Source organism: Lithobates pipiens, unplaced genomic scaffold, assembly GCF_037356315.1.
Source record: "Lithobates pipiens isolate NorthernLeopardFrog02 unplaced genomic scaffold, aLitPip1_a1.2 Scaffold_8, whole genome shotgun sequence".
Classification (NCBI taxonomy): Eukaryota; Metazoa; Chordata; class Amphibia; order Anura; family Ranidae; genus Lithobates; species Lithobates pipiens.
Genome location: NW_027507903.1, coordinates 605,804,563 through 605,822,311, shown reverse-complemented (window position 1 = coordinate 605,822,311; position 17,749 = coordinate 605,804,563). Strand labels below are relative to the sequence as shown.

The 17,749-nt window shown below is 46.6% G+C and overlaps 1 protein-coding gene across 1 annotated transcript in view; it reads right to left on the bottom strand.

The window, feature by feature from the left end:
• The window catches only part of STAG3 (STAG3 cohesin complex component), a 171,059-nt gene extending 156,265 nt beyond the window's left edge, over positions 1-14,794 (bottom strand). Inside the window, exons 1-2 of the mRNA XM_077470584.1 lie at positions 14,716-14,794; positions 1,157-1,348 (exon numbers count right to left, since the gene is read on the bottom strand). Coding sequence (XP_077326710.1) covers positions 1,157-1,332 — 176 coding nt within the window. The 5' untranslated portion in view covers positions 1,333-1,348; positions 14,716-14,794. The remainder of the gene's footprint in view (positions 1-1,156; positions 1,349-14,715) is intronic.
• Between the last annotated feature and the right edge of the window lie 2,955 nt (positions 14,795-17,749).

Genomic DNA, 17,749 nt, shown 5'->3' with positions numbered 1-17,749 from the left:
CAGCTGGCCAAAGACCCAAACAAAGCCAATGCTTCTTTCGGGTTTCGGATCTAGTAACATTACTGGAATCTTAAAAAATATAAAAGTATTCCAAAACCCAGATCTTGGCGTTTTGAATACTTTCAAGTGCAGAGGAGGAGTTTGGGGTCTTAAAGACCCCCGATCCCTCCATAAAGACATAAAGAGTACCTGTCACTGCCTTTTACTGTCACAAGGGAAGTTTACATTCCTTGTGATGGCAATAACAGTGATTAAAAAAAAAAAAAAAAAAAAAAAAGTGTCAAAAATGTTTTTTTGTTAAATATACACAATATCGGCTATCGGCCTGAAAGGTGGCCGAAATATTGGTATTGTATCGGCACCGAAAAATATATAGGAATATCAGTCGATCCCTATTAGAAACATACGCCTCTAAATACACCAATAAATGGAGTTTATGCTCCAAAATGAGCAATTAAAGCTGGATTTTTCGGGCAGCTTCTGGCAGAAACATCCAGTGTAGATGGGAGTATTTCAGCATGTCTGTGTGCATAAGCCCATACAAACGGAGGGTGGTTGGCAGACATAAGCCCATACAAACGGAGGGTGGTTGGCAGACATAAGCCCATACAAACGGAGGGTGGTTGGCAGACATAAGCCCATACAAACGGAGGGTGGTTGGCAGACATAAGCCCATACAAACGGAGGGTGGTTGGCAGACATAAGCCCATACAAACGGAGGGTGGTTGGCAGACATAAGCCCATACAAACGGAGGGTGGTTGGCAGACATAAGCCCATACAAACGGAGGGTGGTTGGCAGACATAAGCCCATACAAACGGAGGGTGGTTGGCAGACATAAGCCCATACAAACGGAGGGTGGTTGGCAGACATAAGCCCATACAAACGGAGGGTGGTTGGCAGACATAAGCCCATACAAACGGAGGGTGGTTGGCAGACGTAAGCCCATACAAACGGAGGGTGGTTGGGAGGCATAAGCCCATACATATGGAGGGTGGTTGGGAGGCATAGGCCCATACATATGGAGGGTGGTTGGGAGGCATAAGCCCATACATATGGAGGGTGGTTGGGAGGCATAAGCCCATACATATGGAGGGTGGTTGGGAGGCATAAGCCCATACATATGGAGGGTGGTTGGGAGAATAGAAACTGCTTACATATTTTCTTCTGGCTCTTCTTCCACCTCGAGTTCTCTGCCTTCTGCATGAGGTGAGCTAGAACTGATGGAAGAGCCTTGTGAGCGAACCCTGCGAACCGGTGAAGGAGAGGAGGAGCTGCTTGAGAGATGTGATGGCATATCCAAAGAAGAGCCAGAGAAGCGCAGAGATGACATGCCTGCAGATAAGGAGCTGTAAGAGAGACAAATAGGAGCATATTAATGCTATGATCAACAAACTCAAAATATATTATCATGTGGTAACTGTAAATTAGTGAAAAACGGAGGGTCATCCAATACTTCGGTAACACCCGATCTTTCCTAAAGCGGAACTTTACCCATAACAACTTGATTATAAAAAAATAAAAAAAATAAAGTTTTTTTTTTGTTTGTTTTTTAGCAAAGAACATACATTTCACATTAATAATTATGCTACCAACATTAGTGTGTGCTGTAAATTGCCTCCAGCATTGCTCCTGTTTCTTCTTGCTGAAGGCTGCCATGTTGCTGAAGCCCAGAGCCCCTGAGCGGCAGTAAATCTTTAGGGTGTCAGGAGATCGGCCTCTACATTTTAGGCACAGTGCCTAAAAATTGAGAGCAACTGAGCATGTGCAGAGCCGATCACAGGTGGCGCCGCCACAATTGGCAAGGTGCATGCGCGTGATCTCGAGCACGCTGCGTGTGCACGTCGGTGGCGGCTTGTTCCCGAGAACACTGCTTGTCACCGATGCTGGTAAACAGGCATTGGCCGGCGGCTGTTTACCATGTGATCAGCTGTGATCCTTTCACAGCCGATCACTAAATGTCAACAAACCGCGGTAACGAGATGTTACCAGGTTCTCCTTCTCATACACCGATCGTGTGTGGAGGAGATTGCGGTAACATCTCATTATCTTAACTTATTTCTTTTAAAAACAGACTTTTTTTTTTTCCCCCCCATCTTTAAGAGTAGATCACAACAACAGATTGTGACAAATAGACTGGCTGAGTCACACAGTTTACAATAAAGAAGGCGGTGTGAGAGGTTGGTAAGCTGATGATACATCGCTTCTAACACATAAAGCGGGTTGAATATCACAGATCCTGGTGTACAGGCCAGGGTAGCTTACAACAAAAAGGCATTAACCCCCCCGAGGTCCGTCCTGTCAATAGAATTCTTTAGAAGTCAATAGAAGGTTCACAATCCAGTGAGCAGAGTCAGACCCAGGAGGTATGATTTGGGAGAGAAGGGGATCCAGACATCCAATACCTGATGGATAAATACATGAAACAGACTGCCAAAATCATAAACTAGATGGGCAATGCCAGTTGATATGCTGAATATAATTCATGAAAGTGTCTTTTTTTTTCCCAAAAAAATTGCGTTTGAAAAACGGCTGCGCAAATATCGTGTGACATAAAATATTGCAACGATCATCGTTTTATTCTCTAGAGTCTCTGCTAGAATATATATATATATATATATATATATATATATATATATATATATATATATATATATATATATATATATATATATATATATATATATATATATATATATATATATATATATATATATATATATATATATATATATATATATTTGGGGGTTCTAAGTAATTTTCTAGCAAAAAATTTGGGATTTTAACTTGTCAGAAATAGGCTTAGGCATGAAAAGGTTAATAAAAGCATGTATCCAATTATTGCACAACATGAGTAAACACTTATTTTTACTTACTCGATCCAAACATCAGACGTCCGACTTTTTTTGCTTAATAGTCGCAAGTAGAAAATGAATAGGTTACTATATAGGGGTGCAACGAATGGGTTTTTTGGTGCCGAAACCGATACCGAAAATGAAAAATACACTAGGCCAAAAATTACCAATACCAAAACTTATTTAAAAAAATATATTTTTATACAGGAGACGGCCAGAGACTGGGGACATGGTACAGGAGACGGCCAGAGACTGGGGACATGGTACAGGAGACGGCCAGAGACTGGGGACATGGTACAGGAGACGGCCAGAGACTGGGGACATGGTACAGGAGACGGCCAGAGACTGGGGACATAGTACAAGAGATCAATGCAGCCTCACCAGTGCCCATCAGATGCAGCCAGCCAGGCAGCGTTGTCCCTATAGCAGCCGTGTCCCCCATTGCACCCAGCGTGTCCCCCATTGCAGCCAGGGTGTCCCCCAGAGTGTCCCCCATTGCAGCCAGCCTGTGATGAGGAAGAGAGAGAGGAGAGCTGCCGCCGCCTGGTTGATTAGAGCGCCGGGAACATCACAGCTTTCATTTCAATAGCTGTGTGTTCCCCGTGTGATGTTCCCAGTGTTCTGCCAAGAAAGTTCTCCCGGCAGATAAGGACCCCCCTGTACTGCGCAGGCGCAGCGCTTGCGCAGTACGAACCACAACGGAGCCGCCAAAAATAGCCAAAGCTGAACACAGTGAGTCAGCTGTACACGGAGCCTGTAAGAGGGCCCCTCGTAGGCTCGCCGAGCACAGCCTCCCTGCGCTCGGCATATTATTATTATAGCACTCCACTTGGATGGGGAGGCTTGAACCTGGACATAGGGCAGAATGTAGTGCGCAGGTGCCGTGTACAGCTGACTCACTGTGTTCAGCTTCGGCAAGTGCAGCACATGCGCAGTACAAGGTGGTCCTCATCTGCCGGGGGAACTTTCTCGGCAAGACACTGGCGCTCTAAACAACCAGGCGGCGGAAGCGGCTCTCCTGCGCTATAGGACACCCCCATGATGAGCGGCATCAGGGGCGGGGGCCAGGGGATCCATTATTGGCTGTTTTTCTCTTTCTGCAAATTGCCAAACAGGGCATTTTCGGCCGATATGTTTCGGCGGCTGAAATTTCGGTGCATCCCTAGTTACTAAAGTCATGAAAATTCTCGTACATAAAAAAAAAAAAAAATTTGAAAAAGTGATGTCATGTGTTAATATGAGTAATATGTGTAATACATAATACATAAGATGTGTAATATATTTGGATTGTATTTGCGGGGGTATTTGCGGGAATATTCAGCCGCTAGTTGGGCTCTTTTAACTCCCGCTAGCAGATGAAAAAGGGTTAAAACCACCTGCAAATCGCTGCTGCAGCAGCGCTTTGCGGCCGGAATAGCCGTGCTGCCCCATTGATTTCAATGGGCAGGAGCGGTATACACACCGATCCTTCACCGCTACAAAGATTCTGCTAGCAGGACTTCTTTTACCGTCCTGCCACCGCACCGCTCCAGTGTGAAAGTCTTTGGGGATTTTACATGTTGGACGTATAGACCCCTTTCACACTGAGGGCGTTTTGCAGGCGCTATAGCGTCAGAAATAGCTCCTGCAATCCGCAATCTGCTGCATCATTCATTCCAGTGTGAAAGCCCCGAGGGCTTTCCTACCGGATCGGTGCGCTGGCAGGATGTCAGGAAAAGTCCTGCCAGCAGCTTCTTTGGAGCGGTGAAGGAGCGGTGTGTTTACCGCTCCTCCACCGCTGCTCCCCATTGAAATCAATGGGGCAGCACGGCTATACTGCCCGCAAAACGTCGCTATTGCAGCGTATTGCAGGCGGTTTTAACCCTTTCTCGGCTGCTAGCGGGGGGTAAAAGCGCCCCGCTAGTAGCCGAAATGCGTTGCAAATTCGACCGTAAAACGCCACTAAAAATAGCAGCGTTTTCTCGCCGACGCTATAGACTCGGCAGTGTGAAAGGGGTCTTAATGAGCTGGAAACACTCAGCTGTGAATGCAACCTTACATTTAAGTAAGTACAGTTCTGCTTGAGCTTGGAAGTGGTTACTTATGTTGTGCAATAAATGGATTCATGCTTTTATTACCACGTGTGCTGTGGCCCCTTTCATGTTTTCTGCATACCCACCAGGATCTTCCCAGATCGAATGATCTGATGCTTCACTGTAATTCAAGTTCTGACTCCCCCTTCCACCCATCCCTCCGCTCATCCATCCCTGTGGCATACCCTGCCCTCCTGGTTGATGAGGCTCCTGGCTATTTCAACAAAGTTTAAACAAAGAAGTCCTAATTTTATTTCCTAAGTGTACATAATATAACTGGGTACTAACATTTATAGGGAAGTTGATCCGGGGAAAATCAGATTGCCTCTCGGGGGATCAGGAAGGAATTTTTTCCCTGCTTTAGCAAATTGGTTTTTTACCTTTTGGGTATATGGGATTGTATGATATTATTAGAATTTTTTATTTTTTTTTGTGTGGTTGAACTGGATGGACTTGTGTATTTTTTCAACCTGACTAACTATGTAAGTCAGTGCTACTACCCATACACCCCATAGATAGCAGAGCTCCCAGGTGCTCGATCCACAGTCACTGGCTGAGTAGAGTAATGTAGAAAAAACGATCTGCACTCTGGGAGATTGCTCTTAAAATTTCTTACGTTTATTGAATAGCCACAGTGAACAAACGCAGATTAAGTCAGTTGACGTGTTTCAGCCTTTAAGGCCTTAGTCATAACCATTACTACATATACATACATACATACATACATACATACATATATATATATATATATATATATATACACACATATATATTTATGTAAAATGTTTGGGGGTCCTGAGTAATTTTCTATCAAAAAAATAAAAAAAAGTACAATTTTTACATGTAGGAGAGGAGTGCTGGAATTTGTGTAGTATGGAGGGAAAAAAAAAAAGAAAGAAAGAAAAAGGGACGGGGGTTACAACCTTTTTGAGGTAAAGAAAAACCTTCAGTATGCAGCTCCCCCCCAGCACCCCAACCCACCTTATACTTACCTGAGGACCGAGCCATGCTTTCTGTATGTTAACTACTTCCCACCCGGCCAATGTACATTTACGGCCGGGTGGGAGCTCTCTACTTCTGACTGGACGTTCCTGAACATCCTTCAGAAGTAGGGGGATCCCACGCAGCGGTGCGATCCCGATGCGCTCGTGTCACCCTGACACGGCGCCTCTTAGATCGGCAGGAGGTCTCCGTGATTGGCCCTTCTGATCACATGACATATATGAGAATATACTGTATACATATCCCCCATACTGTACTATAGAATATACTGTATACATATCACACATACTGTATCCATATCCCCCATACTGTATACATATCCCCCATACTGTTCTATAGAATATACTGTATACATATCACACATACTGTATCCATATCCCCCATACTGTATACATATCCCCCATACTGTACTATAGAATATACTGTATACATATCCCCCATACTGTATCCATATCCCCCATACTGTACTATAGAATATACTGTATACATATCACACATACTGTACTATAGTATACATATCCTCAATACTGTACTATAGAATATACTGTATACATATCCCCAATACTGTATCCATATCCCCATACTGTACTATAGAATATACTGTATCCATATCCCCCATACTGTACTATAGAATATACTGTATCCATATCACACATACTGTACTATAGAATATACTGTATACATATTAGGGGTGCACCGAATGGGTTTTTTGGTGCCGAAACCGATACCGAAAATGAAAAATACACTAGGCCGAAAACCGAAACTGATACCGAAAATGACTGTTTTTAAAAAATATTTTCATACAGCATATGGTCAGAGACTGCAGGCATGGTACAGGAGATGGTCAGAGACTGCAGGCATGGTACAGGAGATGGTCAGAGACTGCAGGCATGGTACAGGAGATGGTCAGAGACTGCAGACATAATACAGGAGATGGTCAGAGACTGCAGGCATGGTACAGGAGATGGTCAGAGACTGCATGCATGGTACAGGAGATGGTCAGAGACTGCATGCATGGTACAGGAGATGGTCAGAGACTGCATGCATGGTACAGGAGATGGTCAGAGACTGCAGGCATGGTACAGGAGGTGGTCAGAGACTGCAGGCATGGTACAGGAGGTGGTCAGAGACTGCAGGCATGGTACAGGAGGTGGTCAGAGACTGCAGGCATGGTACAGGAGGTGGTCAGAGACTGCAGGCATGGTACAGGAGGTGGTCAGAGACTGCAGGCATGGTACAGGAGATGGTCAGAGACTGCAGGCATAATACAGGAGGTGGTCAGAGACTGCAGACATAATACAGGAGATGGTCAGAGACTGCAGGCATGGTACAGGAGATGGTCAGAGACTGCAGGCATGGTACAGGAGATGGTCAGAGACTGCAGGCATGGTACAGGAGATGGTCAGAGACTGCAGACATAATACAGGAGATGGTCAGAGACTGCAGACATAATACAGGAGATGGTCAGAGACTGCAGACATAATACAGGAGATGGTCAGAGACTGCAGACATAATACAGGAGATGGTCAGAGACTGCAGGCATGGTACAGGAGATGGTCAGAGACTGCAGGCATAATACAGGAGGTGGTCAGAGACTGCAGACATAATACAGGAGATGGTCAGAGACTGCAGGCATGGTACAGGAGATGGTCAGAGACTGCAGGCATGGTACAGGAGATGGTCAGAGACTGCAGGCATGGTACAGGAGATGGTCAGAGACTGCAGGCATGGTACAGGAGATGGTCAGAGACTGCAGGCATGGTACAGGAGATGGTCAGAGACTGCAGGCATGGTACAGGAGATGGTCAGAGACTGCAGGCATGGTACAGGAGATGGTCAGAGACTGCAGGCATGGTACAGGAGATGGTCAGAGACTGCAGGCATGGTACAGGAGATGGTCAGAGACTGCAGGCATGGTACAGGAGATGGTCAGAGACTGCAGGCATGGTACAGGAGATGGTCAGAGACTGCAGGCATGGTACAGGAGATGGTCAGAGACTGCAGGCATGGTACAGGAGATGGTCAGAGACTGCAGGCATGGTACAGGAGATGGTCAGAGACTGCAGGCATGGTACAGGAGATGGTCAGAGACTGCAGGCATGGTACAGGAGATGGTCAGAGACTGCAGGCATGGTACAGGAGATGGTCAGAGACTGCAGGCATGGTACAGGAGATGGTCAGAGACTGCAGGCATGGTACAGGAGATGGTCAGAGACTGCAGGCATGGTACAGGAGATGGTCAGAGACTGCAGGCATGGTACAGGAGATGGTCAGAGACTGCAGGCATGGTACAGGAGATCAAAGCAGCCTCACCAGTTCCCCTCAGATGCAGCCTGCCTGATAAAAAATACATGCACAGTGTTTTCCATGTATTCCAATGGCTGTAGTTCACACCATGCAGTCAGTTTCCGGTGCGGAAACTGACTGCATGGTGTGAACTAGAGCCATTGGAATACATGGAAAACACTGTGCATGCATTTTGTGCAAAAAAAAAGCACACGGAACTGCATCTGGTGTGAACTGGCCCCAAGCAAGCTACCTGGTTCCGTTCCAACAGACTTCTATTGGGAATGCTCATATCGTTACCTCTACTAGCAATAACTTAACCCTTCCCCATTCTATCACATGGAGATAAAAACCTAGCTGGGTCAAAATCAAGATTAATTTTATTTTTATTATATGGTCAATAAAGGGAGTACAGCCTTTGTCCTGTGACCTGGTGTTATATAGCATGGCTACATTCACACAAGTGGCTAGAGGTAGATAGTTTCAGAGGCAAACAAATGACTTTTGGATGCAGCAGTACTGTGGGCACAAAAAACGTGTGATTTAGCTGCGGACAAAACTCTGCAATGCTTGCCCTGGGCACACTCTTTCCCCCTCATGCAGCTTGCCAGTGTCTAAATGCAGCCTTACCCATGCCCGGATCAGAGCGGTGATCTCCGTGTGTCACGGAGCTGTGCATTGAACTGCCCGGGCGGCTGCAGTAACAATGTCCCACCTCCTGTAATCACGTCACGCTGATTCAATGTCCCGCCATTGGATCAGTGTACTGTCTGTCACAGGAGGCGGGACATTGTTACTGCAGCCACCCGGGCAATTCAATGCACAGCTCCGTGACACACGGAGATCACCGCACTGTCGGGCGGGACGAAAAGAGGACAGAGGACTGGGGACGGGCAAGGAAAACACCCGTGCAATGGGCAGCACCAGGGGGCGGAGCCCCGCACGGGCCCCGCCCCCATTTTCAGCCCCATTATCGGCAAGATTTTCCTTTCGGCATTTTGCCGAAAACACCATTTTCGGCCGATATGTTTCGGCGGCCGAAATTTCGGTGCATCCCAAATACATATCCCCCATACTGTACTATAGAATATACTGTATCCATATCACACATACCGTACTATAGAACAGCTTTTTCAATTAGGGTGCCTCAGAAAAATGCCTAAAAACGTATCAAAATGTGTGTAGCACTGACCCCCGAAGGAGCAGCTGGTTTTATTGGGCTTACCGTTACCTTCTTCACCGCGATTTACATTTAGGGGTTTCCCATGGTAGATGGCCCAGAAACTATAGAGACTGATGACAGATCCACTTATGCCGCGTACACACGAGCGGACTTTTCAACATCCAAAGTCCGAAGGACTGAGTCCGTCAGACTATCCGATCGTGTGTGGGCTGCAACTGACTTTTGACTCACCAAAGTCCGAAGGACTTTAGAATATGGAACATGCTTCAAATTTTCCCGACGGAACTCCGCCGGACCCGGTCCCCTTTGAAAAATCCGCTCGTGTGTATGCTACTCCGACGGACTAAAGCCGACGCTAGGGCAGCTATTGGCTACTGGCTATGAACTTCCTTATTCAAGTCGGGTCGTACGTCATCACGTTCGAATCCGTCGGAGTTTAGTGTGATCGTGTGTGGCCAAGTCCGTTCGGCCGAAAAGTCTGTCAGAACTCCGTCGGAACTCCGGCAGAACTCCGACGGAACTCCTTTGGAAGTCTGTCGGACATAGGTCCTCTCGTGTGTACGGGGCTTTAAAGGGATTTTTAATTGTAAAAAAAAAAAAAAAAAAAAAAAAAAAAAAAAAAAAAAAAAAAAACGTACTTAGACAACAGTCCTTTCTTACTTTGAATAAATCCGGAGAATAGCCATTCACAGCTGAATCCTCACTCTAGTTGGATAGTCCTTCTCTCACCAGGCCCAGCAGCCAGCAGGGTGCTTGGGTCAGGAACAAGTCTCTGCCACAGACTTTGTTATAGAACATGAACAAGGAAACGTGAAGCTTGTAGAACACTCGTGTGGTACCATACCAGTATCTTGCAGCAGGTCCGGTGATACCGCACAAGATTGGATTCACTTAGGTCCTTCAGCCCTACCAGGCTCTTGCTGAGAAGCCAACCCTTGCGTGGCCTTCTCCTGAAGAGTCCTCCCCTGGATAACTATGAAGTTGCTGGGCCTCTCCACAACCTGAGATGGCACCGGACCACCTCTGAATCCTTCCTTTAGTTTCCTCGCCTCGGGCTAGCCAGCCCCAAGACGTAAAGTTGGGTGGATCCACACCCCAGGCCATGGAAGTCCTGGGGCCTGGTCAGGAGTCAGGACATACTTCTGGACCGGAACCCCCCTGAAGCACGTGACATCCGCATCTTAAGTACCCTCTCCCAGAAAGCACAGCAAGAGTGACACTCCCACTGGGCTGGCTCCGAGAGAAAGTAACCTTGAAGCACCCAACTAGACTATGGTTCCATGCCTGCCAAAAGAGACAGCGCCCCCTATGGCCAGGCCGAACACCCTACAGTCCAGTCAGACTGAAGCTGAGATCAAAATTTGGAGTAATTATACCCAAACCAAACTGCAGTTCAGGTGTAACTTTAAATTTCAAAAACACATGGAGCCAGCGCTACATATGTATAAAAGCCGGTGCATGGATGAAGCCTGACTTTAGTTACACAAAGCCACAGGTTGGCTTGGGGGTCATATTAGCAGACTGATGAAGAAAAATTGAGGAAGAAGAGAAACATTGGCATACTAGTCAGTACCAGTTTGCACAAGTGTATTTGCTTTAGAAAAAAAATGACTTTGAACGTCAGGTGTCCTAGGTGTGGATGATCCACAGCTCAGGTGGGAGAATCCATCTACAGGACAACTATTAGTTGTGCTCTCCACAAATCTAACCTTTTAAGGAAGAGTGGCAACAAGAAAGCCATTGTTTAAAAAATGCCATAAGAAGTCCAATTTACAGTTTGCGAGAAGCCATGTGGGGACACAGCAAACATGTGGAAAAAGGTGCTCTAGTCAGATGAGACCAAAATTTTACTTTTTGGCCTGAAAGTAAAACCCTAAGTGCAGGGGAAAACTAACACTGCACATCACCCTGAACACCCCACTGTGAAACATGGTGGTGGCAGCATCATGTTGTGGGGATGCTTTTCTTCAGCAGAGACAAGGAAGCTGGTCAGAGTTGATGGGAAGATGAATGGAGCCAAATACAGGGCAATCTTAGGAGAAAACCTGTTATGCCGCGTACACACGACCAGACTTATGTCCGACAGACTTTCGAAGGAGTTCTGACGGAGTTCTGACAGAGTTCTGACGGACTTTCCGAATGAGCGGACTTGGCAACACACAATCACACTAAACTCCGACGGATTCGAACGTGATGACGTACGACTGGACTCGAATAAGGAAGTTCATAGCCAGTAGCCAATAGCTGCCCTAGCGTTGGTTTTTGTCCGTCGGACTAGCATACACACGAGCGGATTTCTCGGTAGGAACTGGGTCCGGCAGAGTTCTTGCGGAAAAATTTGAAGCATGTTCCATTTCTAAAGTCTGTCAGACTTTTGCGAATCAAAAGTCCGTTGCAGCCCACACACGATCGAATAGTCTCCTGGAATCATTCCGTCAGACTTTTGATGTTGAAAAGTCCGGTCGTGTGTACGGGGCATTAGAGTCGGCAAGACTTGAGACTGGGCAGGAGGTTTACCTTCCAACAGGACAACCACCCTAAACATACAGCCAGAGCTACAATGGAATGGTTTAGATCAAAGCATATTCATATGTTAGAATGGCCCAGTCAAAGTCCAGACCTAAATCCAATTGAGAATCTGTGGGAAGACTTGAAAAATTGCTGTTTACAGACGCTCTCCATCCAATCTGACAGAGCTTGGAATATTTTGCAAAGAAGAATGGCCAAAAATCTCCTTCTGTAGATTAGAGGTCGACCGATTATCAGAGCAGCCAATATTCACAATTTTCTAATTATCGGTATCGGTCAGAAAAACACTGGTATTGGTCAGAACTCCTCCTGTGCGGCAGTAAATCCCAATCTCTGTTGGTGGTGCGGCGGGCAGCAGAGAGATGACATCATCTCTCACTGCCCGTCTCGTATCACTGATGTTCCGTCCTGACAGCAGGGCCGTGAAGGCCGCTCTTGACTGAGCTGCGGCCACAGGCGAGCAGAGAGATCGTTTTATCACACGCCGCAGGGGAGAGGCTGCCAGAAGTAGTGCAAGTAGTGACATGCCGCATTTGGTGGCAGGTGACAATGGGCCCCGCCCACCTCACTTCTCTCCTCCAATCACAACCCAGCACGCCCCCCTGCTGGTCTGCAGTTAGCCATTGCAGCAAGCTCTGCCTTCTTCCACTCACACGCAGCAACAAGCTGAACAGCCAATCCCATCATCTGCTGTAATCTCCCAGCGACAGGTATAAGCCCCGCCCATGAGGCACAGTAATAGCCAATAGCACGATAGGAATTTAAAAAGTGGTGCCATCTTTGTTCTGGTTTCTGTGCTGGAGAAATGCATAGAAATAATGGCTGAGGCGTTGTGATGGATACAGCAGAGGCCTGTAAGCTGGAGAAGGTGGGGGAGTGGTATTCATATCTGCTCCCTCCTTTTTGGCTGTAACATGACAAAACGTGGACAATTTCAAGGGGGTATGAATACTTTTTCAAGGCACTGTATATGTTACAAACCTCACACCAACAATATAAACACTGGGGGGGGGGTCGATTTATTAACACTGGAGAGTGCAAAATCTGGTGCAACAATCAGCTTCCAGGTTTTATTGTCAAACCTCAATTGAACGAGCTGATTGGCTGCCATGCACAGCCGCACCAGAGTCTGCATAGCTCCCAACTGTCCCTGATTTGGAGCAATGTCCCTCTGTCCCTCATTTTGGTCTGATCCATATAGCTGTATATAAAATGCACTTTTTATCTTTCTAAAAGTGTTTCCCAGTGCTAAACCTTTCATCCGAATGCTAAATTGCTGCATTTGTCAATTTTAAAAACCAATATAAAGGAATAGTGGTAGTAAAATAAAAAAAGTCCTTCTGGATTTAATTAACCTTTTTTTTTGTTAATTGTCCTTTTTAGGGGGCGTGTCCTATGCCTACATACGTTTGTTAATAGGTGTCCCTCATTCCCATCTCATAATGTTGGGAGGTGTGGATTTTGCACTCTCCAGTCTACACTGCATGTACACCACAATATAAAATAAAGGCCAGCGCCACACTGCACCCTTCCCCCACACAGTATAGGAATGTCTCGGGTAATCCCTCCACACATGACAATATCTCCTGTATGTAATAATAATACAAAACCACGGGGGACACACTCACAGGCAGAGGAAGCCTTCAGCAGACTCAACAGACCAGGCATACTATTGGATCACCTATACAGACCAGGCATACTATTGGATCACCTATACAGACCAGGCATACTATCCGATCGCCTATACAGACCAGGCATACTATCCGATCGCCTATACAGACCAGGCATACTATTGGATCACCTATACAGACCAGGCAAACTATCCAATCGCCTATACAGACCAGGCATACTATTGGATCACCTATACAGACCAGGCATACTATCCAATCGCCTATACAGACCAGGCATACTATTGGATCACCTATACAGACCAGGCAAACTATCCAATCGCCTATACAGACCAGGCATACTATTGGATCACCTATACAGACCAGGCAAACTATCCAATCACCTATACAGACCAGGCAAACTATCCAATCGCCTATACAGACCAGGCATACTATTGGATCACCTATACAGACCAGGCATACTATTGGATCACCTATACAGACCAGGCAAACTATCCAATCGTCTATAAAGACCAGACATACCATCCAATTGCCTATACAGACCAGGCATACTATCCAATCGACTATACAGACCAGGCAAGCTATCCAATCGACTATACAGACCAGGCAAGCTATCCAATCGACTATACAAACCAGGCATACTATTGGATCACCTATACAGGCCAGGCATACTATTAGATCACCTATACAGACCAGGCAAACCATCCAATCGACTATACAGACCAGACATACCATCCAATCACCTATACAGACAAGACATACCATCCAATCAACTATACAGACAAGACATACCATCCAATCAACTATACAGACCAGACATACCATCCAATCAACTATACAGACCAGACATACCATCCAATCAACTATACAGACCAGACATACCATCCAATCAACTATACAGACCAGGCATACTATCCAATCGCCTATACAAGACAAGCCCAATACTCCATACACAGGATCCAATCCTCACAATGATATTATACACAGTATACAATGCATGGACACCACATGGGCCACAAATACAAAGTACCCTCCAGTGTAGCGGAACACTCTGTGCCCTTCCCCCACACTGTGATGGGTCAAAGTGGAGTAAATCAACTCCACACACAATGTCTGTACTCCATTATAATAATAATGAAGCACCATGAAGACGTCACTTACAGCAGAGGGCACCCTCAGGACTCGGTGAGAATTCCTCTTCAGTCTCCTCTCCTGTCACCTCACACTACACAGCGCCCCGCCCACCTCACCTCTCTTCTCCAATCACAGCCCAGCACGCCCCCTAGGCTGGAGTTAGCCATTGCAGCAAGCTCCGCCTTCTTCCACTCACACACACAGCAACATGCTAAACAGCCAATCCCATCATCCGCTGTAATCTCCCAGCAACAGGTATAAGCACCGCCCATGAGGCGCAGTAGTAGCCAATAGCATGATAGGAATTAAAAAAAACTGCACCATCTTTGTTCTGGTTGGTGTGTTGGTGAAGTGCATAGAAATAATGGCTGAGGTGTGTGAGCTGGAGAAGGTGGGGGAGTGGTATTCGTATCTGCTCCCTCCATCCACTGTATTCATATCTGCTCCCTCTACATTCATATCTGCTCCCTCTACCCTCTGTATTTATATCTGCTGCCTCCACCCTCTGTTTTCGTATCTTCTCCCTCCAATCGCTGTATTCATATCTGCTCCCTCTACCCTCTGTATTCGTATCTGCTTCCTCCATCCATTGTATTCATATCTGCTCCCTCTACCCGCTGTATTCGTATCTGCTTCCTCCATCCATTGTATTCATATCTGCTCCCTCTACCCTCTGTATTCGTATCTGCTTCCTCCATCCATTGTATTCATATCTGCTCCCTCTACCCTCTGTATTCGTATCTGCTTCCTCCATCCATTGTATTCATATCTGCTCCCTCTACCCTCTGTATTCGTATCTGCTTCCTCCATCCATTGTATTCATATCTGCTCCCTCTACCCTCTGTATTCGTATCTGCTTCCTCCATCCATTGTATTCATATCTGCTCCCTCTACCCGCTGTATTAATATCTGCTCCCTCTACCTTCTGTATTCGTATCTGCTCCCTCTATCCACTGTATTCATATCTGCTCCCTCTACCCTCTGTTTTCGTATCTGCTCCCTCCAACTGAAGTATTAGTATCTGCTCTCTCCACCCTCTGTATTCATATCTGCTCCCTCTACCCTCTGTATTCATATCTGCTCCCTCCACCTGCTGTATTCGTATCTGCTCCCTCCACCCTCTGTATTCGCATCTGCTTCCTCCATCCATTGTATTCATATCTGCTCCCTCTACCCTCTGTATTCATATCTGCTTCCTCCATCCATTGTATTCATATCTGCTCCCTCTACCCTCTGTATTCATATCTGCTTCCTCCATCCATTGTATTAATATCTGCTCCCTCTACCTTCTGTATTCGTATCTGCTCCCTCTATCCACTGTATTCATATCTGCTCCCTCTATCCACTGTATTCATATCTGCTCCCTCCACCCTCTGTTTTCGTATCTGCTCCCTCCACTCTCAGTATTCATATCTGCTCCCTCTACCCTCTGTTTTCGTATCTGCTCCCTCCAACTGAAGTATTAGTATCTGCTCTCTCCACCCTCTGTATTCGTATCTGCTCCCTCTACCCTCTGTATTCGTATCTGCTCCCTCCAACTGAAGTATTAGTATCTGCTCTCTCCACCCTCTGTATTCATATCTGCTCCCTCCACCCGCTGTATTCGTATCTGCTCCCTCCACCCGCTGTATTCCTATCTGCTCCCTCCACCCGCTGTATTCGTATCTGCTCCCTCCACCCGCTGTATTCGTATCTGCTCCCTCCACCCTCTGTATTCGTATCTGCTCCCTCCACCCTCTGTATTCGTATCTGCTCCCTCTACCCTCTGTATTCGTATCTGCTCCCTCTACCCTCTGTATTCGTATCTGCTCCCTCTACCCTCTGTATTCGTATCTGCTCCCTCTACCCTCTGTATTCGTATCTGCTTCCTCCATCCATTGTATTCATATCTGCTCCCTCTACCCGCTGTATTAATATCTGCTCCCTCTACCTTCTGTATTCGTATCTGCTCCCTCTATCCACTGTATTCATATCTGCTCCCTCCACCCTCTGTTTTCGTATCTGCTCCCTCCACTCTCAGTATTCATATCTGCTCCCTCTACCCTCTGTTTTCGTATCTGCTCCCTCCAACTGAAGTATTAGTATCTGCTCTCTCCACCCTCTGTATTCATATCTGCTCTCTCCACCCTCTGTATTCATATCTGCTCCCTCTACCCTCTGTATTCATATCTGCTCCCTCCACCCTCAGTATTCATATCTGCTCCCTCCACCCTCTGTATTCGTATCTGCTCACTCCATCTGTATTCGTATCTGCTCCCTCCACCCTCTGTATTCGTATCTGCTCCCTCCACCCTCTGTATTCGTATCTGCTCCCTCCACCCGCTGTATTCGTATCTGCTCCCTCCACCCGCTGTATTCGTATCTGCTCCCTCCACCCGCTGTATTCGTATCTGCTCCCTCCACCCTCTGTATTCGTATCTGCTCCCTCCACCCTCTGTATTTCGTATCTGCTCCCTCCACCCGCTGTATTCGTATCTGCTCCCTCCACCCGCTGTATTCGTATCTGCTCCCTCCACCCGCTGTATTCGTATCTGCTCCCTCCACCCGCTGTATTCGTATCTGCTCCCTCCACCCGCTGTATTCGTATCTGCTCCCTCCACCCGCTGTATTCGTATCTGCTCCCTCCACCCGCTGTATTCGTATCTGCTCCCTCCACCCGCTGTATTCGTATCTGCTCCCTCCACCCGCTGTATTCGTATCTGCTCCCTCTACCCTCTGTATTCATATCTGCTCCCTCTACCCTCTGTATTCGTATCTGCTTCCTCCATCCATTGTATTCATATCTGCTCCCTCTACCCTCTGTATTCGTATCTGCTTCCTCCATCCATTGTATTCATATCTGCTCCCTCTACCCGCTGTATTAATATCTGCTCCCTCTACCTTCTGTATTCGTATCTGCTCCCTCTATCCACTGTATTCATATCTGCTCCCTCCACCCTCTGTTTTCGTATCTGCTCCCTCCACTCTCAGTATTCATATCTGCTCCCTCTACCCTCTGTTTTCGTATCTGCTCCCTCCAACTGAAGTATTAGTATCTGCTCTCTCCACCCTCTGTATTCAT